General features: G+C 39.2%; 1 protein-coding gene across 3 annotated transcripts in view; it reads right to left on the reverse strand.

Annotated features, from left to right (window-relative positions):
* GRM7 (glutamate receptor, metabotropic 7) overlaps positions 1-24002 on the reverse strand; it is a 919719-nt gene that overhangs the window by 151447 nt on the left and 744270 nt on the right. For all 3 annotated transcript variants that reach the window (XM_012000647.1, XM_012000645.1, XM_012000644.1), the window contains exon 8: positions 14772-15707. In XM_012000647.1, the coding sequence (XP_011856037.1) occupies positions 14772-15707 (936 nt within the window). The remainder of the gene's footprint in view (positions 1-14771; positions 15708-24002) is intronic.

Consider the following 24002-nt stretch of genomic DNA (forward strand, 5'->3'; position numbering starts at 1 on the left):
TTACCAACAGTCCAAGTTGTCATTCTAAAACATAAATCAGTTTCTAAAGCTTCCCACTTTTCCCCGTCTTGCTCAGAATAAATTCCTAAGCCCTACATATATAGCCACTGGCTACCCCCACCCCATTCCATTTTCTACTTCCATCCTTTACACTCCAGCTTCTGTTTCTCAAGTCACTCACACTCTCCTCTGAGCACCTTTTCCCTTGCTTTTCCTTTTGCTATTTCATTTCATGCAGGTTTATGCTTGAAGGCACCTCCTCCAAGAAGCCCTCCTGACCATTCACATCTCATATAGGAGTCTCAGTAAGATCTATCTCCCATCTTCCTCTACTTTTCCTGTCTTTCTATCATTTTCTATTTGTTTGTTTGCACATTGTCTCACTTTTCCATAGAATATCATTTTCATGAGGGCAATGACTTTGTTTTGTTCCCCTTTCCATCCCTGGCACCTAAACACGTACGTGGCACATGGTGGCTTTTTGTAGACATTAGTGGGATGCGTGAATAAATGTTTGAAATTGGAAAGTACCAAAACCCAGCAAACTGGATATAACCACAAAATCACTGGAATATAAGGCTATGGATATGGGGTCATTCTTTCACCATCTGCTACCTGATAAAATCGTAATTTAATGATACCAAAAGGAGAAATTTGGTGAGGCAATTGCCAGAAGCAATGATCTCATCAAAATAGTATTTTAAATGCAAAAGTGTTATTGTCGAGTCAGAGCTGCATAGAAGGATGCATTTGAGAAGATACTTTACCTAGCAAGAACACTTCCATGCATGGAAGTGCTCTTACTAAATATTGTTACATTATTGTGTAGTTATGTGTGGAAGGCCCATTCTCTTACCCATGGAAGAGGTTACCAGTCCACTCAGGTCTTCTCAGGTTTAAACTGTTCCTAGGCTGAGTGCAAGGGTAGGATTGGTGCTGGAATTCAGTTTCCCCATGTTTTCCAACACAAACTAGCTTCTCTCCAGCAGTGGACAAATGGCATATACACAAGTCGCCTTGCCACCTTGTCCTCCAGGTTCATCTCCTACCATGCCTATCCTAGCTCACACTACTCTTCTAGTCGTTTCTCAAATAGCCTTGGCATGCTTCTGCCTCAGCACTTGCTGGTCTTTCTACCTGGAATGTTCTTCTCTTAGATCTCCTCAGGGTTTGCTTCTTTACATCTTTGTGCAAAGGTCGTCTGCTCAGTGAGCCCTGCTCTGAGTCCCTATTCCTAATAGCAGACTGTGTGCCCCATCCTGGTATTTCTTCTCTTATCTACTTTTTAAAAAATATTTGCCACAGTCTGATTTTCTCTTAATATTTCATTTATTCATTTAAAGTCTGTCTCTATCCACTAGAACGCAGACTTGGGAATTTATCTCTTTTACTTGCTCATGCCTCCTCTGCATGCACAACAGTGGCTAGGATATAGCTACCCACACATATGTATATGCATATTTTAATATAGATACATACAGAATGAATTAACTCATTCAATCCTCACGAAAACCTTGTGAGACAAATACTGTTGTTATTCTCATTTTACAAACAAGGAAACTGAAACCCAGAAAGATCAAGTAATTTGTCCAGGGTAAAATAATTGATCATTTTTATTGTCCGTATCCCAGAGCATTATGTGAGTCAGGTCCTGATAAGCAACTTTCTTTGTCCCTTTCTGGCTCTGGGACCTTAGAAAAAAGACCTTAGAGGCTTTTGTAAGCCTCTATTTTCTACTCTGTAAATGGGGATGATATCAGTCCCTATTTAGAGTTTGGTGTAGAGTTTCAAAGAGGTAATCTATACGAAATGTTCAGACTGGTGATTGACACACAGAGAATGTTCAACAATTGGTGTTCTGGACTCTGATTTGCACCATCATTTTTAACAATTCTAAGTAGTATATTTTGTAGAAGTTCTATAATGCACTGTCACTTCCCTTTTGTTAGCTACTTACATTCTGGTGAACATTCTGGTACTTCTATCTTTGAGGAAGTTTCTAATTTCTCCCCTTTCCAAAAATCCTAGAAATGGAACTACTGGGTCAAAAGTTGTTCATACTCTAAAAGCTTTTGATATATAGCATAAAACTACCCTCCTTAAAGATCTGATCAGTTTGGACATTGATTTGTAATAGATAAGAATATTCATTTTTCCCACATCCTCACCATCACTGTGTATTACTGTATGTTTTCATCTTTACTGTTCTGAAGACTAAAAATTATATATGAGATTGGACATTTTAATAATATATTCATTGGTAATCAATTTCAATAAATAACTTCAAAATCAATTCCTTCATTTTAGAAAGTCTTTTTTATGTTTAACAGTGCTTGGTCATCCTTGACCATTAGCTTTGTCTACGCAATCTTCATGACATACTCCCTTAGCAAGATTGATCTTGCACAGGCTGTTCTTGCTATAAACCTACTTTCTTATTTTCTCAGACATTAATGTACATGGCTCTCTCTAAATAGTTTATTGAGGGTAGAAACTGTATCATACTCCACAACAGATTCATTCATTCATTCTTCCATCCAATCCACAGGGATTTATTGAGCACTTACTATGTACCAGTCACTGCTCAGCACTCTAGGGATACAAAGTAGAACTGGAGACAGACCAAGGCCTTGCATTTAAGGTACTTTCATTTTAATGAGGAGATACAGGTACACATGAACAAACCAATAAGTGACATAAGTTACTGATGAATAGGAAGAAACAGAATATGACTGGGGTGGAGCTCACTTTAGCTGGGGTGGAGGAGAGTTAAGGAAGCCATGATATGTGTCTGGAGGCTGAGCTTTAAGTTCTTTGAGAAGAACACAGCATGAGAATGTCTGTGTGACAGCTTCCTATAAAGAAGGCATATCCTGAACCAAGGTCCTGGAAAGGAAACGGCCCTGGGGTTTTCAAGAGCAGAAATACTACCAGCAAGACTGAAGAGAAGTCAGCAAGGATGAGAAGAAATTGGAAATGAAGGTCAGAAAGCTAAGAAGGCAATAGATTATCTAACGCAGGTCCGGTAAGCTTTTCTGGTAAAATTCTGGTGTATAAATATTTTTAGCTTTGCAGGTCATATAATCTCTGTCACAGCTATTCAACTCTGTCTTTGTAGCAATAAAAGCAACCCTAGGCAGTACGTAGATGAATGGATGCGGCTGTATTCCAATAAACCTTATTTATAAAAACAAGTTGCTCATTGGACAGGCCCATGGGCTGTATTTTGTGATCTTGTGCTAAACCTCCTGGGCTCTAAAAGAGTCTGAATACTGTCCTAATTGTAATGGTGGCAGGGAGGCAATGATAATAATAGTAACAATAAGAAACCGCTGGAAGGTTTTCTAAAAAGCAAGTGATGTGATCCTCACTGGTTGGGGTTGCAGGTCATGTTACAGGTGCTTTAAAATTGATTGTTAAATAACAGGGGGACATTCTGAATGAAAAGGAAATTATTTTAAAACTCGATCTCCTAGAATATCTAGCTCAGGGGTGGTAGGCACTGAAGGAATAAAGATAGTATCACTACAGGGAACAAAAACCTTTCTTAGTTGCTGTTTCAGAACATCTACTAGTCAGGGTTTTTTTTTAGACCTGTATGAAGGGAGGCCTTGGATCAAAAAATCACCGTTGGTTATAAGTCAAGCAATGAATTGGAACATAAAGCTGAATGGGAGCACACAGGCACATTAGAGAGACAATTTTCAATTTTAGGCATCAGAGGACCTGTTATAGACACCAGTGCTTCTGCATCAGCTAGACTGATTGTCAGTGTCACCATTAAGAAATCATTTCCTTACATTTTCTTTTCCTAACAACTGCAGTAGGAAGCTGGATTTCTATGAGAAAATCAAATGATGATTCCTTTCATTTCCCAAACCCCTTTATTAGGATCTAAAATTCAATAAGCTTGCTTACCAATCATCCACACAGCTCTCAACCCTGGAATAATATGGGACGTCTCCTCTTACCTGGCCATTTCTAGAGATTTCAGTCCAAGGACTGTGCCATTAACTTGCCTCTACTGTTTACTTACTGTTGCCATATTGTCAACAATGAAGCATCTTAAGATTCTGACCTATTCTTAGTACACTGTAACTGGGAAATGTCCCAATTTAGAAACTAATACAAAGGTTCCAAGGCCTTATAAAACACTTATCCCAGCCAGGCGCGGTGGCTCAAGCCTGTAATCCCAGCACTTTGGGAGGCTGAGACGGGCAGATCATGAGGTCAGGAGATCGAGACCATCCTGGTGAAATGCCGTCTCTACTAAAAAATACAAAAAACTAGCCGGGCGAGGTGGCGGGCGCCTGTAGTCCCAGCTACTCTGGAGCCTGAGGCAGGAGAATGGCATGAACCCGGGAGGCGGAGCTTGCAGTGAGCTGAGATCTGGCCACTGCACTCCAGCCTGGCCGACAGAGTGAGACTCCATCTCAAAACAAAACAAAACAAAACAAAAAAACACTTATCCCTATGCTGTCCACTCACTGAAGATTTGGAGAAAAAAGATCAGCATTTAAGTTGAACCTCAGTATATGGCAGTAGAAACATCTATGTGGTTCTTTACTCTTCAGTTAATTTCTTTAAAAAAATAATGCACAAGGTACTTCCATACCTCAAGATCTAGAACATGAAAATAAAAGAATGATCTGATTGCTGGGTTAAAACCAAGGGCTCCATTCATCCGGCATTTGGTGTCACACCAGGCAGCAGCCTTCACCTCATCAACAATTTAATTTGGCCATGATGCCTCAACCCAGTAACTTTGACAGGGAACTGGGAAGGTTACCAGAGAAACACAACGGAATTGACAGAATTGGAAGGCAGATTTCGCCAGCCTAAATATCTGACCTTGATGCTAAAACCCAATCATTACAATCTGATCTAGGGCTTTGGGTCTGTTAGCCAGAATCTCCCAAGTATGAACAACTGACTCCTTATATATAAATCAAGCCTTTTTTGGAAACAATCTAAGTCCTTTGCAAGCGATAAATCACTAACATGAGATCACATCTAAGTTGAAAGTGAGGATGAAGAGCCTGCAATATGAAAAGGAAAATGAGATGTTTTGTTTCAGTCATTCATTTGTCCACCAGTAGATTTCTACTGATTACTTACTGAGTGTGAGTTTCCTCCTGCAGGTATATACAGACATCGAGAGCTTCAAGGAAGTGCTAGTTTAGTGGCATTAACTTGTCTTTTACATTCCTTGCCACAGTATACCTTGCTCTATGATCTCTCTATTGACTATTTGTGACCTGTTTTCTTCCCCAACACCATCATGTACATGTGACTTAGATGGGAAAATGTGGCTTTTGTTGAGTTGGGATATTCCACAGGGGTCCTCTTTGAAGCCTGCAATTGGATACCTATTTATTTGAGGTTGTTCACTTCTCAATGCTTTATGACTCAAAAACTTTATGGCCAAACCCAGTCAGACCAATAGAGCCAAATGTGGTCCTGAGCTGGGTGGGTAGAGAGCAACCAAATGTATTATAATAGGTAACAAGCTGAGCCATCTGAAGGTGCACAACTCCACAGCAGGTGGCATGTGCCCTGAACTCTTATGCCCCAAGTGCCAGTCATTGGAGGATAGCTTTATTCATTAGGAACTGCTTACAGTTCAATAGCCAGAGATCCATTATACTCAGAAGAAACTAGTGTTGTGGTAACGTACTGAGAATATACCAAAACAAGGAAGGCTGTATATGGGCAGTATTTCTAGTATATGGATATTTTTCAACAACAATTCTTATGACTACCCATAATATACATCCATTATGATGGTGTTGCAGTCTCATTCCAATGTCTCATGCTTTACTTGGGGAGGGAGGCCATAGATTGAAGTCAGTGTTCAACTTTCCTCTCCACCAAATATCCTATGAAGCAGAGATGGGAGGAGAATCATATGCTGAGTTCTCATCTAACGTTCTTTGGTATGAGGGGTTTACTGGCCTCTTTCTGAAGGGGGATGTAAAGGTACTATAGGTGACTGCCAGTTCTGATCCAATTTTTGCTCTAAGGGATTCTTCTCATTCTTCCGCACTCTACAGGTTGTGTGTTAACCTGGGTCTAAAAATATGAGTATTAGGAAAGTCCATCTAAATCATGATTGGTAGCCAGTGCCTGTCTTTCCAGGGTAAAATTTCACATCTTAACTGTCATGCAATCCATTACTTATAAGCAATGAGTAATTTTCTAAAGCGTAAGCCCAGGCAAGTCACACTACTATCCTATAAATCACTGAAATACTTCTCCCCTTGTTTAAAGAACAAAGTCCAAGCTCCTTAATAGGGCACACAGGATCTTCTAGGGCTTTACCTCTACCTGTCTCTCCAGTGTCAGCTCTTACAGTCCTGCTAATTTATACTACAGCCTCTCCTGACAGTTCCCCCAGATATGTGACTATTTTACCTTCTGGGGACCTTCCAGCCAATGCCTAGATAGACATATTTTGCTATGCAGAACCTAGGGTAGAAGAATAAAGTTATCCTTTACTGAGTATTTACCATGTGGTAGAGAGTGTTTAAAGAGCTTTACATACTCTAATTTGCACAATTCTAATATCATTACAAATATATTTCTAGGTTCAGTACTGTGCAAATAGGCCAGTTGGCATAAGGCCACTTAATGATTACATTTCAAGAAAAAAAGAGGAAGAGGAGAGAAAGAGAAGGGTTTCTGTACAAAGCAATTTGTCATGGGTTTATGGAGGTATAATTAATATATAATAAACTATTCATGTTGAAGTATGCAAATTGATCAATTTTGACTTATATATCTGTGAATCCACCTCCACAGTCAGGAGAGTGAACATGTATTACCCCCAAAATTTTCTCATGCCCCTTTGTAATTCTTCAGCCCTTCCCTGCTTATTCACAGACAACATCTGATTTCTGTCACTACAGATTAATTTGGATATTTAAAAATTGATATAAATTGAATCATACAGTATATATTCTTTTATGTCCAGGGTCTTTTAATCAGCATTATTTGGAGATTTATCCATGCTGCTCAATGCATCAATTGTCCATTGCAGTTTTTTTGAGACAGAGTCTGGCTCTGTTGCCCAGGCTGGAGTGCAGTGGTGTGATCTTGGCTCACTGCAACCTCTGCCTCCTGGGTTCAAGCAATTCTCATGCCTCCACCCCCCAAGTAGCTGGGTTTACAGATGCACACCACCATGCCTGGCTAATTTTTGTATTTTAACTAGAGACAGGATTTCACCATGTTGGCCAGGCTGCTCTTGAACTCCTGACCACAAGTGATCCATACACCCCAGCCTCCTAAAGTGCTGGAATTACAGGCGTGAGCCACTGCACCCAGCCTGGTCCATTGCTTTTTACTGCAGAGTAGTATTCCATTTTGTAGATAAATCCATCCCAATTTGTTTATCCGTTTACTTTTTCAGGAACACTTGGGTTGTTTTCAGGGTGGGGCTATTAGAAATAAAGCTACAAAAAAAAAATCCTCATGTACAAGTCTTTACATGAATACACTATTTCCTTTCTCTTGGGTAAAATACATAAGAGGAATGGCTGGAGCAGTATGGTAGGTATATGTTTAATTTTTAAAAATACCTGCCAAGCTGTTTTCCAAAGCGCTTGTACCATGTTTTATATTCCTACTGGCAGTATATGAGCATTCTAGTTGTTCTTTATCCTCATTAGCATCTTCCATCATCAGTCTTTTAAGTTTGTATGCTAAGCAATTTAAATATTTTATTTTACTTAAACCTAGATGTAGGAATAATTAGACCTATGGTAAAGAGGAAAGAAGTGAAGACCAAATAAGTTACGTGATACATCCAGAATGTACAATGATTAGGCTCAAAGCAGTATAGGATGGTGGAGTAGAAGAAAATGCCCAAATAAACCAGCTTCTAGGACCAGAAGAAAAGAGGGTAAATGAGACTGGAAAGAATTCACAATTGGGCCAGTATTGTGACCTATAGTCTATGGAGCCGAGGATTTCGCAGTCCCCTGACTGCCCATCAGCACACCATGCTCTGTTATGGTTTCCTGTGCTTTGAGAAAGGTTCTTTCTGAAAATGAGAGATGGTCTCTGATGCTTTGAGAAAAGCTAGGGAACGGAAATGAGTCAGTTTATCCCAGTTCTGCTTATAAAGGTGAGGCCTGGATCCCTATGGCTGTGTCTCTTTGTGGCTGAGGTCTCAAAGTGCAAGAAACCTAGGGGGAGAAGTGAGCTCCAGGGAGTTCTCCATGGGAGGTGGCAGGAAGATTCAAGGTCTGTTGTTGAGTCTTCCCTTTTAGAAGGAATTTCTCTTTCTGAGTATCTCTCTGTTCAAACTTTCAGTGATTAAAACCTTTCTTTTAATGTTGTAAGCTATTCCCTTATTTGTTTTAGCTCGGTTCAGTTTTATACAGGCCCTTGATATTTACCTGCTGAAGTAGCTATTCTAGCTAAACCAAGGGTCTAAGATGGTTGAGACTCCAATTATCCTAGGTGACTGCATCTGAAATTAGTTGATTCATTATGGCAGGAAGAAAAAGGACTGCACCATCCCAAGCCACTGCTAACATCAGCCTTGCAAACAGCTGGTTTCTGACAGCTGTTTAGAGAGAAACTCAGTTATCACCAAGGTCACAGCAGGCAACAGAAAGAAAATAGTTTCATAGGCTTCTGATAGAAATAGGAACAAACAAAACCAAACAGTAGAGGCAAGACCTCAGCAACCAGTATGAGTTCCTATCACAGCATGAGTGCACAAATGGCATCAGCAAAATCTATGTACTGGGACACCTCTCTCTCCTGTGTTCCAAAGCAAGGTGAAGATTCTTACCAAGCATGCTAGAAGAGAAAATATGGATTTTTGTTTTAAAATAAGTTTGGGTATGTGTGTAAATATGTTTATGTTTATATGACTGGAAGTTACAACCAGATGATTGGACAATGATTGTCTCTAGGATGTGGGTTAATGAGAGTTCTCTTTCTTTGGCTAGTTGTTGTTGATAACAGAGATTACTTTGGGAGGCTGAGGTGGGCATATTACTAGGTCAGGAGATTGAGACCATCCTGGCTAACACGATGAAACCCTGTCTCCACTAAAAATACAAAAAATAAGTCAGGCGTGGTGACAGGCGCCTGTAGTTCCAACTACTCTGGAGGCTGAGGCAGGAGAATGGCATGGACCTGGGAGGCAGAGCTTGCAGTGAGCCGAGATCATGCCACTGCACTCCAGCCTGGGCAACAGAGCAAGACTCTTGTCTCCAAAAAAAAAAAAAAAAAAAATTAAATAGTGGGCAATGTTATTTTCTAAATTAAACAAATTTTGAAAACTGTATTTCTATTAACAAAACAACATAACACAAAATAAAAGATAAGACTTACTCTACTCACATATTTTCTTAATGCTTAAAAAGTCCAAAATAGATTTCAAACCTGCTCCATCTTTTTCAGTCCCTTAAGCTTTCTTCAAACCAGTGCCATCTTTTGTCAAATTATTATAATAGATACTCAACTAGTTTTCTTACCTCTAGCTGCTTTTCACCCTCAAGCACTATTTCTAAAATTCTCAATTCAAAATACCCTATGCTCACATTTCTCCCACATCTAGAAATTTCTGCTGACTCTTCATAGCTTCAAGGAGAAAATTCAAACAGAGCCCTTCACAATTTTGCTTTGCTGCTTTTTACCATATCTTTGCCTCTGCTATAGAGTCCAGCCCTACAAAACGAGAGGGTGGTGGAATTGCATCAGAGGAAAGATCATGCAGAATTCAACAGGCACATAAGGCAATAATTCCTCTTAGGGTAGAACAGGTATTTCAGCTTACAAGCTACAATATTTTAAATTAACTTGACCCACTATGTGGAAAAGATGGGCCTATTGCCAAAAGTTAATTTGGAATTCACGTTATTCCAAAATTTGCACATAAAATGATGTTTCATTAATTCTGATTATACTCTCACATTTTATGAGTCAAAGTCCATGTAAGTGCAACCTGTCTCTTCTCTATGTGCTATGTATTGAAAACACTGTCCCTCACTTTTTAACATGTAATATAATTTCTTATACATTGTCATGCCACTTTTTCTGCCTCTAAATTTTAGTCCACTTGTCATCTTTTCTGTGAAGCTCCTTCTCCATGTGTCTGTCCTTCATTCTTTGTGCTACAACTGTCATATTTCTCACGCTTATTCAGTGTTTGTTTGAAGACCTACGTTGACCATTAGTGTATGAGTTCCTAATGGAAAATGACACTGTTTTATCTCTGCATCACAGTCCTTAACAGAGTACCAGGGGCACAGTACATGCATTGTAAGTTTAACTACTGAAATACCATGAGAAAAATTTAAGCAAATCAAATAGTACAGAAGCATAAACTAATACATAGCTTCCTAAGAGAACCAGGGCTGCTCCTTGCTGTATGGCATTTGGCAATTTAACAAAAAAGGTTTGTAATCAGAGACAAAACCAACAAGAATTAAAGCACACCCCAATTCCCTGACTATTCTTTAAGTAGATTAATCTTTACGAAAACTATCATTGGTTTTCACACAATGACAGCAAACAGCTGAATGGGAAGAAGCATCAAGAATCCGAAACTAAATCAGAAATAGCAATGGATTTCAAATTCCGGTTCTGATTTGTTAATAGTCCTTGTCTTAAACTGTATAAAAAGAGATTTCAAGACCATACCAGAGTACAGGGGAAGTGTGTCATAATTGATTAGTGATGTCTGCCTTGGGTATGGATGGAGAAACATTTATCTACCTGCCAAATATTTCTGATCCCTGTATTAGTTCTGGGCAGATTTTACTTTGTGTTTAGATTCTGAGGCGCTATCTGTTACATGTAGAAGATCAAAAGGTCTTGGTCTATATTCTCAGCCTCACAAGAAATACTGCTGGGGAACACCACTGTCTACCTATTCTATTGGTATCTCTGGTCCCAAGACCAGGGACTTGGTTCTGACTTTTTAATGGTCTCTGGTCCAAGTCTTGGGACTGATGCTTCATTTAGACATTCTAATTTTTGACTTTGTCTTTGACTGTGGATTAGTGTCTTTCTGATCTCCTGGTTCCTTGATTTCTGGACCTTCACTTTGCTTGAAATGGGAGTTAATTGATTCCCAAAGGTTCTGAAGTTAAGAATCAAGTAAATATTTACAGGATGTCTTCTGTAAATGGGAAGAAAGTAGTAAGGCTTTTAAAAAGTATGGTTGGTGTCTACTGGCATTTTTCCAGCAAACTTGAAAAGTGAATAGTTCTATGCCCCATTCTAGACCTGTCAAACCAGTAGGTGATTACAGGGTTGGGGAGATATGTGATAATTTGTTAAATTCCTCAGGGGATGATCATGAACATGAACACAATTTGAAGAACCACTGAGATAAGAACCCTGAACTGGCTCAAAGTTTGCCTATAGTTGCCCCAGTTCGGTCATTTAGTGACCAAAGGCTCCAGTGCAAATCAAGTTACTTAAGTTTTGTAATGTACTCTGGTTCTGTTATAATATGCACAGAAAAGTGGCCTGTGGGTGCCATTTTAGAGGACACAATTCTTTCTTCAAGCCACTTTCCTTTTTAGCAATTTTCTCTGCCCTTCAATTGCCTCAATCTTTTTCTTTTTCCTCTTCTTACAATCCTCCTATCTAAACAAACACACTTGTACACAAAGGAAGACCTTTGAGAACCTATGATCCCATTCCTTGTGTATCAAGATCATTTTCCCTTTGTAGAGTGACATTGCACAAAGCATGTCTCCCTGCCTGTGTATAAGGATATGCTGACTTACCTAGAAAGCTCTTCAGGCAATAACTGGCTACAAAGCTCCAGATGAACATATCATCTATAGAATTTTTCAGATTTTGACAGGGTAGGCTGCATGTTCCCTACCTGAAGCATACTTCTTTTCCTAGATGTGCAACTCTCTGTATAGATACAAACACAAGGCAAGCTTTTGCTTTTTATAGAAAATATTCTAGTCCTCAACAGATAGTGCCAGAACAAAATAATGGGATGTTATCACATCACACTGGGCCAGCCAGCTTCCACTGTGCTATTGATGTACCAGTTTTAGTGTGTTCTTGCATCATTACATCACCTAAATATAATTCCTGAATCATTCCCTTGTGGTTACAGTACACCACTTCCATCCCTGGCCACGTGGTAAGATGCTCATTCTAGAAGTCATGGGGTTAACATTGATAAAACAAGATAGCAGTGTCTCCCATATCCTCCTTAATAAAAGCAAAAATAAACTTCATGGGGGTTAATATTTTGCTAAAAAATAAATAAATAAATAAATAAATAAATAAGGAAAAGAACACTGCTTGCTCTTAATGTTGTGCTAATAAATTTGACAGAAGTTTTTACAGATATTCCTAGCATAATCAATATAAATTCAATTTCCTGAAACAGTAAATTGTTATTACTGAACTCACTGCCTAATCTTATTTTTCCTGTTATAACTCTTTGATTTAAAACACTTAAACTGTTAGATCTAAAGAAAAATGAAAAAGCTGTGATTTTGTAGGTTGCTGGCTTGGCAAAAATCCCTTCTGATGTGATCTCTTTGATAATGTGCCACTTTCCACATTTTAAATGCCATAGATTCATGTATACACGCTGGTATTTTCTCACTGGTTGTGCATGCTTCTCTAGCCATATGCCTATAAGTGGATGCGCATTTTCATATAATAACTTACTGTTCCCATTTGGCAATTCTGTGCCTTTAATTGTGTCAATCATCCACGTAAAATTTCATAACCTATTGAGAATACCCAAAGAAAAATATGTGCCTTCTAAAACTCTGGTATAAAAAGCACACTGCTTGAAGACAGCTTAAATTTCCCCACACTCCAATTCTACCAACACATTGTTCTCTAGAACAATTAGAATTTAATTCCTGAAACCTTGTTTTAATTTCAGATTTTTAAGTGAATGTATAAATTATACCTGTGACCTTACTGAAAAGATCCATAATCGTGACAAGAAATGAAAAATGAAATGGTAGAGACATATATTGTCAAACAGGCATTACAATCAGACTCATCTATAAAACCACTATAATTATTTTTCCTTTTTATATTCCTCAAGAATGAACTTATGGGAAAAGTTTTATGTCTTTAACCTGTTGCATGAGGTATTAAGTTGTTTTAATAACAAAATAATTATTATCTCCATAGGCTTTTATGATACTCATCATTCCCTATAAAAAGTTCAATAGTTATCAACTTACCAGCATATATTTGGGGATTTTTTTTTCTTCTCTCTATTGTATTTTACCACTCTAACTCATATTTTACTATTCCCTTGGCCCAGGAATACACAGAAGAAATAAAATGATATTCAAGTTGGTTTCACAGACAGTAAACATACATTATGAAATTGAAACATGCTACGCTTATTGAGCATATATTTTAGAAGAACTTTCTCTAAAATACTTTAAGACTAAAACCATAATCTGGAACTATTCACTTTCCTTGATTTTAGATTCTGTGTGGCTTCATGAAATATTTACTTTTTTAAAAACACAGTTCAAAATTATAGCCCCTCTGAATTACACAATTTAGGTAAAATACATCTTTTCAGCTGGAAAACTAGAAGCCATTAATCCTTTGTATGATTATATGGAGAACAGAGGTAACAAAGAAAAACTAGAGTAATCTAATTCTGGGATACACAGGTTGTTGTAAATTTTTAGACATTCTGAGTCAATCCTTGTTTTTCCCACTTAAGTCCCTGAATGTTTCAGAGATTTGTCCAAAGTAACATGGAAGCAGACTAGACCCCCGATGTGCTAACATCTAATCAAGCTATCCCTAGACCCTCTTGTGCTGAGTATGTCAGTTAGAACTCTAGGTCACAGTTGTACTAACCTGCCAGAGCTGTCTACATCCAGTGAAAGACACCATATCTTATCAGTATCAATATATTAGGGTTGATATTACATGAAACTATAGCCACGTGGGTGAGTATAGGAGTCAGATGTATAAGAATCATGTTGGAATCTGCCATAGAATTGTCTAAATCAAAGATTCACAAGACTTATAATTACCTGGAAGGTGCGTGTGAACTAGCAAATATGTTGGCCTCAAAGTTTCACAGCTTGATGACACTAGCTCTGCACCAAATATTGACTCTTCCTCCTTTAGAAAGTCACTTCTCTGATCTCACTATGAAAAGCTGGATGTGATTAATGTCCATCTAGTTGTAGGGAGACTATGGTGAAATGCTAACCGAATCTTTCCTATAGTCACCCACCTGGGTATATATTGTGCATATACAACTGGGCAACTCTATTCTGTTGTAAAGCTTGAGTACTAGATGCAATGGACAGCAATAGCCTAGGTAGCCACTAGGAAGAGAGAGAGAGCATTTACACTGGTGATAATAATGACCATCACACACTCCCCCACCTGGAGGAGAAGGTACTATGCTCCTCTTTTCCTATCCCCAAAAAATATGTGGGTAAGTGGAGAAGGTGGGGAATAAATGAGTATGAAGGGTTATTTTAGATAGATTAGATAATTTTACACTAGATAATCTCTCATTACATTTAATAATTCTATAATTTAATTAATTTGAAAATGCTACATCTGGTTGGTTTCCAGTGGAATGAATGTGGCTCAGTTTTAGATTCTTAGAGCATTGAAGTCTACTAGACCTTGAATTGGTTCTCTACTCTTGGGAATACCATTCGGCATATAGAGAACTTCTTACTTTATACAATCAATTTGGTTTCAGTACTTACAAAAATCAACACATTTTCAAAAAACATGTTATGATGTGCATTTTCACTTACCTTTTCCGCTGATTGAGCGGTGCCAAAAAAAATTGGAATGAAGGCAAGCCATACTATACATGTCGTGTACATAGTGAATCCAATGGGCTTGGCTTCATTAAAATTCTCTGGTACACCCCGAGTCTTGATGGCATACACAGTACATGTGACCATGAGAAGAATGCTATATCCCAAGGAGCAAATGATTTGGAGATCTGTAATGTCACACTTGAGAACTCCTCTGGCTTGCTCAGGGTTCATCGTCTTATGTTCATCATAGTCTATGATGATGTTGGGTGGATCAACACCAAACCAAATGAAAACCCCTAGAAGCTGAACTGATATTAAACTGGAAGTGATTGCCAGTTGTGATGTTGGGCTTATGAGTCTGGGAGCTGTTACCGATTTCTTGCCCTGCTCAAATATGCGATAAATCCGATTTGTTTTCGTCAAGAGGGCTGCATAACTGATGCACATACCCAAGCCCAAGAAAACACGCCGGAAAGAACACACTGCCACATCAGGTTTGGCAATCATCAGGAAAGTGATGATGTAGCAAAGAAAGATGCCTGTCAAAAGAACATAGCTGAGTTCCCGCCCAGATGCCCGGACAATGGGCGTGTCATTGTAGCGGATGAAAGTGGCCATAACAAAGATGGTGGCAATGATCCCCAACATTGCCAGGAAGACAGGAATCACAGCCCAGGGGGAGTGCCACTCCAGTTTGATGATGGGAATATCTTGGCATCCGGTTCGATTTTCATTGGGCCTCTGGTCATAGGGACAATGCTGGCATGTCATCTCATCAAACTGGTACTGGTAACCATCGCAAGGCTCACAGGTCCAACAGCAAGGAGTTCCTTTCTGTGTCTTCTTTCTCTGTCCAGGCTTACATGGTAGTGTGCACACTGAGGGAGGTATCTCTCGGACTCCTTTACCCCACTGCATGTCTTCTATCTGTAACATAAGAAAGAAGAAGGTGAATCAGGCAGATTCTTCAAGAGAGTAGAAAAAGAACACCAGCAACAAACAGTACTCATGGCAAGTGACATTTCAGCTGTGATGAGGTTGAATTAGCTTTCCCTCAGCTTGCAAGAGTTACAAGTATGATTTGAGCCCATACCATAGGACTCCAGCATCCTCGCTCTTCACCATTAGTGTGTTCTCAACATGCCAGATCTTAAGAATTCCCTGAGGCGATACAAATTCCCTCTTCCCATTCCTGACTTTCCAAATATGAACATCCTGAAAAAGAACCTTAGGGGCTATATTTATAACAAGTGCCCAGAGGATTCTTGTGAGCAGATAAATTGAGAAAAACTGGCATGCAGTCTACTGTCTTCCCCTGGGTAATAAGTGTAAATGTCCCCAATCAAGTAAAAAACAAAAACAAGAAACTATGGCAGTATGAAAAGCTACACTCACCTCCTTTGTTAGGTGTTTTATTTTTAAAAAAATGTTCTAAAATTATTTTGGATAAAACTGTAGTGCTGGCTATCTTCCCTAAAATTCTGTAAGCATTACTGTCATTTTCACTGAGAACTTTTGCAGCAATGTGAATCTATTATCACAGGGGAGAAGTGGGGCTTACTATTGAAGGCTTTAATTGTATTAGACTATTTCCTATGAATTCAGGAATTATTTGATAAGAAAATAATATGGTCTGGAAACCTTTCAAGGTTGGCCATCCCCCATTTGCAGATGACATTTAGACTATCCTAGAGGAGAATGTATTTGCTTAATTGAAACACTGGTTTTCTGGAGGGCAACATAACCAGCAGTGTTCTGAGAAATAATGGCATTAGAAACAACAGGAAACTTTACTATTGGGTGGAAATCTCATTAGAGTAGGCATCTCTCCTCTTTGCCAGCACAGCATCTGCTCTTTCTCTTCCCTGGTATCAGTTCCTCAGATTCCTTTTCCATATGCTTTCTGTGCAGTTGAACTTACACTGAAGCTCTTGGGTTGTGCACATGACCCAGGCCTAACCAATTAGTATATTGTAGTGGTTCTCAAAATTAAGAATGCATCACAATTATATAGACTTGTTACAATAAAGTCTGCAAGATTTTCTGATTCATTGGATCTGGGATGTGGCCTGAGGAATATGCATTTTTTGTTTGTTTGTTTGAGACTGAGTCTCACTCTGTTGCCCAGGCTGAAGGGCAGTGGTGCGATCTCGGCTCACTGCAAGCTCCAACTCCCAGGTTCACGCCATTCTCCTGCCTCAGCCTCCCGAGTAGCTGGGACTACAGGCGCCCGCCACCACGCCTGGCTAAATTTTTGTATTTTTAGTAGAGACGGGGTTTCACCGTGTTAGCCAGGATGGTCTTGATCTCCTGACCTCGTGATCCGCCTGCCTCGGCCTCCCAAAGTGCTGAGATTACAGGCGTCAGCCACCGCGCCCGGCCAGGAATATGCATTTTTAACAAGATCCCAGGTGATGCTGCTGAGGATTGTTCAGGAACCACATTAGTCAACTACTGATACATTCCAACCTCCTGGCCACAGAGATTGGGTCAGAGATGGCATAATTATGTCCCAGGTCATAGAATTTAATGTCATGACTTTTTCTGAGGTCACATAGGATAAAAATATTTGTTTTCATTGGACTCAGAGTTTCTAGGATATAAGGTGGCTAGTGCTGATGGCTAAAAGAAGGAGTTTATTAGAGACAGAAGTCAACATAGAGGGAAGTGAAGTGGAAAGACAAAGATCACTGGTGAGCTTGTTTGAGTTCCTGGATATAGTTATCCCTGAAGCAAGAATTTTCCTAGACTATGACATTATGTAAGCCAATAAATTTATCTATTTTAAAATACTTTGAACTTTATTATTAATCCTTGCAACCAAGAGTCCTGAGCAATATATGCATGAAATAGTTTTAGTATTCACAAGTCACAAAAGATGTACTACCTCTGCAAGTTATACAGAATAATTCCAATTAACAATTAAGGCTGATTTTCCCCATAAGTAGTTAATTGAATTTTTAATACAATTGAACTAAACAATAGACTAGAAAGATACTGGAAAGTCTGAGACATGTTTTCAAGTGCATAATTTTAAGACATAAAGGCAAAAGATAAATAATATATTGCATATTGGAATTTCAGTGTTGTGTTAATATACTGAATGAAATGCATAGCAGAGAGTGATTCTTCCATCAATGCTTGAATGTGAACTACATTCAAATTCTGAATTGGATGTAGTTAACTCAGAAAAATAAATGGCTCAGGAGTTAAACTTGGTAAAACAGCATAACCTTTTAATGGTTTAATTTAAACTTTAACCAGAGACCCAAGTATCTTCAGATGACTCTAGTGTGAACTTATTTTACCAAGCACAAAACCCAAGTCAGCACTAATAAATCACTAACTATAAAGCACAGTCTTCTCTTTCTCAATATGATAATTTTTGAGACAATAAGTCACTGGAAGCCATCTCAAAGTCATAAAATTAGGGAAATAACTTATGACAGGAGAGAAAGATAAGCATTAACTTTACAAATGTCAAATTTCAAGATTTGGAAACTAAAAAAATTGCTAGTATTAATACAACAAAGATAAATACATTTGCTTGATTTCAACATTAGTGGTTACTAATGTGCCACATAATTAAACTTTATAGGAATAAATGTAGGGCTCCTACAAATATATAAACAAATTATCATCATATGTAATACTTTACAGCCAGTTTCAAATGCTGCCAACTCATTATTTTTCCGTTGGAATAAAATAAAATACCTGGCAATGCTGCACAGCTTTTTATTTTCTCAACTTATCCAAATATATACAAGAGCTGTAACCATGGACATCACACTGACTGATCACTTCATTTGTTTTCATTTTTTGTTTAAAGCAGGTTTCAACTCAATTTAATTGTATATGTTAAACCAACAAAGATTCCTCCTGCTCCAGATGGATAAAAGTCTCATTTACTCCCTTTGCTAACAAAAATCATTATTGAAAATATAATCTGTGTTCCACGAAGGTACTGATTAACCTTTAAAAGCTCTAGTAAATGAGAATTTTGTTAATATGATGTGTATCATTTGTATATATCTACACCCATCCACACAGATACGCTGCCTTGTTTCATAAGAAATAATCAGCTGCAAATGCCCATGGGTATCTATTTGAAAGGAAGATAATTATTTAATGCTATGAAAATCAAGTCTAATGTCAGTTTACTTTTCAAGAAGGCTAACAGGAATGTAAATTTCAAGTTTCTCCTAAACTCTGCAAAAAAACTGTGTTTCAGTTAGCTGGAAAGCCAGATGTAAGGTGCAGAAAGATTAAGAAAAAGACTGACGTGTTTATCATCTTCTTCATTAGAAGATGCAAGTTTACATTTCTCCATAAAGATTCATTTTCCCCCTGGACATCCAAGGTTTATGGCTTTAGGGTACCTGGTCTGCTTAGTAGGTGGCTCCTGGGGAAGGGCTCTTGAGATCCTAGCTTTTGGCAAGAGAACAGAACTTTACATCTCCATCTGATAGCAAAAACCGACACCATACATGGCAAATAGATTGCATAGATAAATGGATCAATAGTTTAGGCAAAGAGCAAATTATGCAGTTCTGGTCAAAGAAAGCAAAAATAAGCTGCCTGTAGAGTCCTAGGAAAGTGTTTTTCATTCTTATACAAGTGGAACAAAGAACGCATATGCTATTGTTAACTTAAAAAAAGAAACTCAGACAGACACGCTGTCTGGAACAAAAGATTTCATTTGGGAAGAGCAAAGGGTTGTAACCCGGGGTGTGCAGCACACCCAGGCAAAATTAAGACAAAGGAAAGACACCCACACAAATTGCTTTGAAAGAAAGGTCACTGGTCTCAGAAACTCACTACAGGAGTTGTCATTAGTTCACTGGGGGAGGTAGTCATTGGTAGGCAACTGTCCTGATCTGAGGTTCTTATATGAAATACTGTAGGCCAGAGAAAATTCCTGTGAGAAGCTCTTCTTGCTGTTTGCAAGCTATGAGCAAGACATTCAGGGATGCAAGTATGTCAGCTTCTTTGTTATGGCCCTCACTAACTCTATTTTGGTTAGTGTTTTGACATGTGACTCTATTTTGTACTTCTCACTTCCACACTGCCTTCAGCCTTTGAACTTTGATTTGTGCATACATGATGGTTGGAGCTATAGTAGCCATTTTTCAACAAGAAAAAGACAAGCTGGCTGGGCACAGTGGCTCACGCCTGTAATCCCAGCACTTTGGGAGGCTGGGGCAGGTGGATCACGAGGTCAGGAATTCAAGACCAGCCTGGCCAACATGGTGAAACCCTGTCTCTACTAAAACTACAAAAATTAGCCTGGCATGGTGGCAGGCACCTGTAATCCCAGCCGGTCAGGAGGCTGAGGCAGGAGAATTGCTTGAACCTGGGAGGCAGAGGTTGCAGTAAGCCGGTATTGCACCTCTGCACTCCAACCTGGGCAACATAGCAAGACTCCATCTCAAAAAGAAAAAAAAAAAAGCCTAAGACACACAGCTCATATGCTGAGGATGGCAAAAAATAAAGAAGACAGAAAGACAGACTAAAAATAATTTACACCTCTGAAGGCAAAGTTATGTCACCAACTGTCTTTAATGGTTAACCAGTTCTCCATGGGCCATCTACTAATTGTTGTCAAGCATTCCATCTAATATATTTTCTCTTATTTATGCATTTGGTACATGCAAACCTTCTGAGTGTATCAGAAAAATTCACCAATAATTCAAGTTCTTACATGGATAGTAGGCAACTCTAGAAAGAAATGGAAGTTTTTGTCTTTGTCTCCTGAGAATGCTCAGAAAAAGGTGTGGTAAAGTACTGAATTCAGAAAATAAGTTTTGACTCCATTGCTTCTGACTCAGACAGAATACAGAAAAAGCACCACCAGCTAAAGTTTTCTAGCACACATGTTAGGGGAAAAAATGGTGTCTGGCTCTAGTAGAGAGACAAAGCTACTCCACAAGGAATGTGCAGACTTATAATCACTGGAATTTTAAAATAAAACTAAATTAGTTGCTGTCTTACTGCCAAACACAAAAACCAAAGAGATAGTTATAAACACCATTCAGGGCATCCATTTTTATGGAGAAGAGATCTGTTCCTTTCCCCACGCAGACACACTCTATCTAAAAGAAAATTTTATCACTTCAGGGATATATTTCTTGGTGAAATTCCATTTGCATATTTCCAAAGTTTACTCCATAGACCAAGCTGGCTGGTGCTTTTATTGCATAATTCTCTGCAATATTATTTTTACTTGTTAGAACCTTAATAGAATGAGTTAATTTTAAAAAAGAACTTTCTTATTAAAATGCCATTTGTTCATTAAAATACATTTTGTCCTGTCTATAGAAAAAAAAGCTTTTTAGGAAAAATTCATAGGAATGTTGAATTTTCAATACTAGGAAAGAGCCAGGTTTCGGTTCTGATGAAGAGGAGTGAGGTAGAGGAGTTAGCAAGTGCTTGACAAGGAGTTCTGCAGCACCTCAAGACATTTTTAACAGCCCATATTTTGAACATTAAGTAGCATGACTAGACAGTGAACAGAATTTAGGGACTCTATATTACAATTAAAAACGTTTCCAATTCACATTCTACTTATTCAAAATTTATAATGATAAAAATCATCATTTTTAAAATGTACTCCAGGTAGAAAGAATTGTACACAGCATTATTATAATTTTTCTTTTTTTTTCTTTGAGATGGAGTGTTACTCTGTCACCCAGACTGGAGTGCAGTGGCACGATCTCAGCTCACTGTAAGCTACGCCTCCCGGGTTCACACCATTCTCCTGCCTCAGCCTCCCGAGTAGCTAGGACTACAGGCACCTGCCACCATACCCAGCTAATTTTTTGCATTTTTTTAGTAGAGACGGGGTTTCACTGTGTTAGCCAGGATGGTCTCAATCTCTTGACTTCATGATTCGCCCGCCTTGGCCTCCCAAAGTGCTGGGATTACAGGCATGAGACACTGCGCCCAGCCAGCATTATTAGAATTTTTTTAACTGCAGCAGACCCTGGGCTTCCATGGAAGGATCCAGAACTGTATTTCACTGCAAAGCCCCAGGGGATCCTAGACGGGAGACTTCCCTAAGGTTTCTGAGGCTCAACTTTGAATTGAAGCAGTAATTCCTAATTTGATTATACATTCGAATTACTTGGGGATCTTCTAAAAATTTCAGAACCTGTACCATACCCTGGATAAATTAAATTACAATCTATGAGGGGCAAGAAATAGGCATTAGTGTGTTTCAAAGTTTCTCAGGTGATTTCAGTATGTGGACAAATTTGGGAACCACTGAACTAAAATCTCCAAAAGGCTGGGATGCAGAAGAAAATCTTTGTGCTGTTAAGTGAAATAGTGACTACAAAACCACTTATCTGGTGATATGATTTGGCTGTGCCCCCACCCAGATCTCATTGTGAATTGTAACTCCCACAGTTCCCATGAGTCACAGGAGGAACTTGGTGGGAGGTGATTGAATTATTGGGGGGGAGTCTTTCCTGCACTGTTCTCATGATAGTGAATGAGTCTCATGAGATCTGATGGTTTTAAAAATGGAAGTTTCCCTGCACAAGCTCTCTCTTTGCCTACTACCATCCATGTAAGAAATGACTTGCTCCTCCTTTCATTTCAGTCAGCCATGATTGCGAGGCCTCCTCAGCCATGTGAAACTGTAAGTTTAATAAACCTCTTTCTTTTGTAAATTGCCCAGTCTCGAGTATGTCTCTATCAGTAACATGAAAACAAACTAATACAGTAAACTGGTACCAGTAGAGTGGGGCACTGCTGAAAAGATATCCAAAAATATGGAAGTGACTTCAGAACTGGGTAATAGGCAGAGGTTGGAACAGTTTGGAGGGCTCAGAAGAAGACAGAAAAATGTGGGACAGTTTGGAACTCCCTAGAGACTTGTTGAGTGACTTTGATCAAAATGATGATAATGATACGGGCAATGAAATCCAGGCTGAGGAGGTCTCAGATGGAGATGAGGAACTTGTTGGGAACTGGAGCAAGGGTGATTCTTATGGTTTATCAAATAGAATGGTGGCATTTTTCCACTGCCCTAGAGATTTGTGGAACTTTGAACTTGAGAGAGATGATTTAGGGTATCTGGCAGAAGAAATTTCTAAGCCACAAAGCATTCAAGAAGTGACTTGGGTGCTGTTAAAGGCATTCAGTTTTATAGGGGAAGCAGAGCACAGAAGTGTGGAAAATTTGCAGCTTGGCAATGCAATAAAAAAGAAAATCGCATTTTCTGAGGAAAAATCCAAGCCAGCTGAAGAAATTTTCATAAGTAACAAGGAGCCGAACATTAATCCCCAACACAATGGGGAAAATGTCTCCAGGGCATGTCAGAGGTCTTCATAGCAGACCTTCCCATCACAGGACTGGAGGCCTAGGAGGAAAAAGTGGTTTCGTGGGCCAGGTCCAAGATCCCCATGCTGTGTGAAGCCTAGGGAATTGGAGCGCTGCAGTCCCAGCTTTTCCAGCCATGACTAAAAGGTACAAAGGTACGGTTCAGGCCATGGCTTCAAAGGGTGCAAGCCCCAAGCCTTGGTAGCTTCCATGGGGTATTGAGCCTGTGGGTGCACAGAAGTCAAGAACTGAGGTTTGGGAACCTCTGCCTAGATTTCAGAGGATATATGGAAACTCCTGGATGTCCAGACAGAAGTTTGCTGCAGAGGCAGGGCTCTCACGGAGAACATCTGCTAGAGCAGTGCGGAAGGGAAATGTGAGGTGAGAGCCCCCAAACAGATTCCCTATTGAGGTACCACCTAGTGGGGCTGTGAGAAAAGGGCCACCAGCATCCTTCAGACCCCAGAATGGTAGATCCCCTGACAACTTGTACCATGTGCCTGCAAAAGCCACAGACCCTCAATGCCAGCCCATGAAAGCAGCCGGGAGGAAGGCTGTACCCTGCAAAGCCACAGGGGTGGAGCTGCCTAAGGCCGTGGGAAACGACCTTTTGCATCAGCATGACCTGGATGTGAGACATGTAGTAAAAGGAGCTCATTTTGGAGCTTTAAGATTTCACTGCCCTGCTGGATTTTGGACTTGCATGGGGCCCTTGTTTCGACCAATTTCTCCCATGTGGAATGGCTGTATTTACCCAATGGCTGTATCCCCATTGTATCTAAGAAGTAACTAACTTTTTAAAATTTTATTTTACAGGCTCATAAACAGAAGAGACTTGTCTTGTCTCAGATGAAATGTTGGACTGTGGACTTTTGAGTTAATGCTGAAATGATTTAA

This window comes from Mandrillus leucophaeus, unplaced genomic scaffold (genome assembly GCF_000951045.1).
Source record: "Mandrillus leucophaeus isolate KB7577 unplaced genomic scaffold, Mleu.le_1.0 Scaffold637, whole genome shotgun sequence".
Classification (NCBI taxonomy): domain Eukaryota; kingdom Metazoa; phylum Chordata; class Mammalia; order Primates; family Cercopithecidae; genus Mandrillus; species Mandrillus leucophaeus.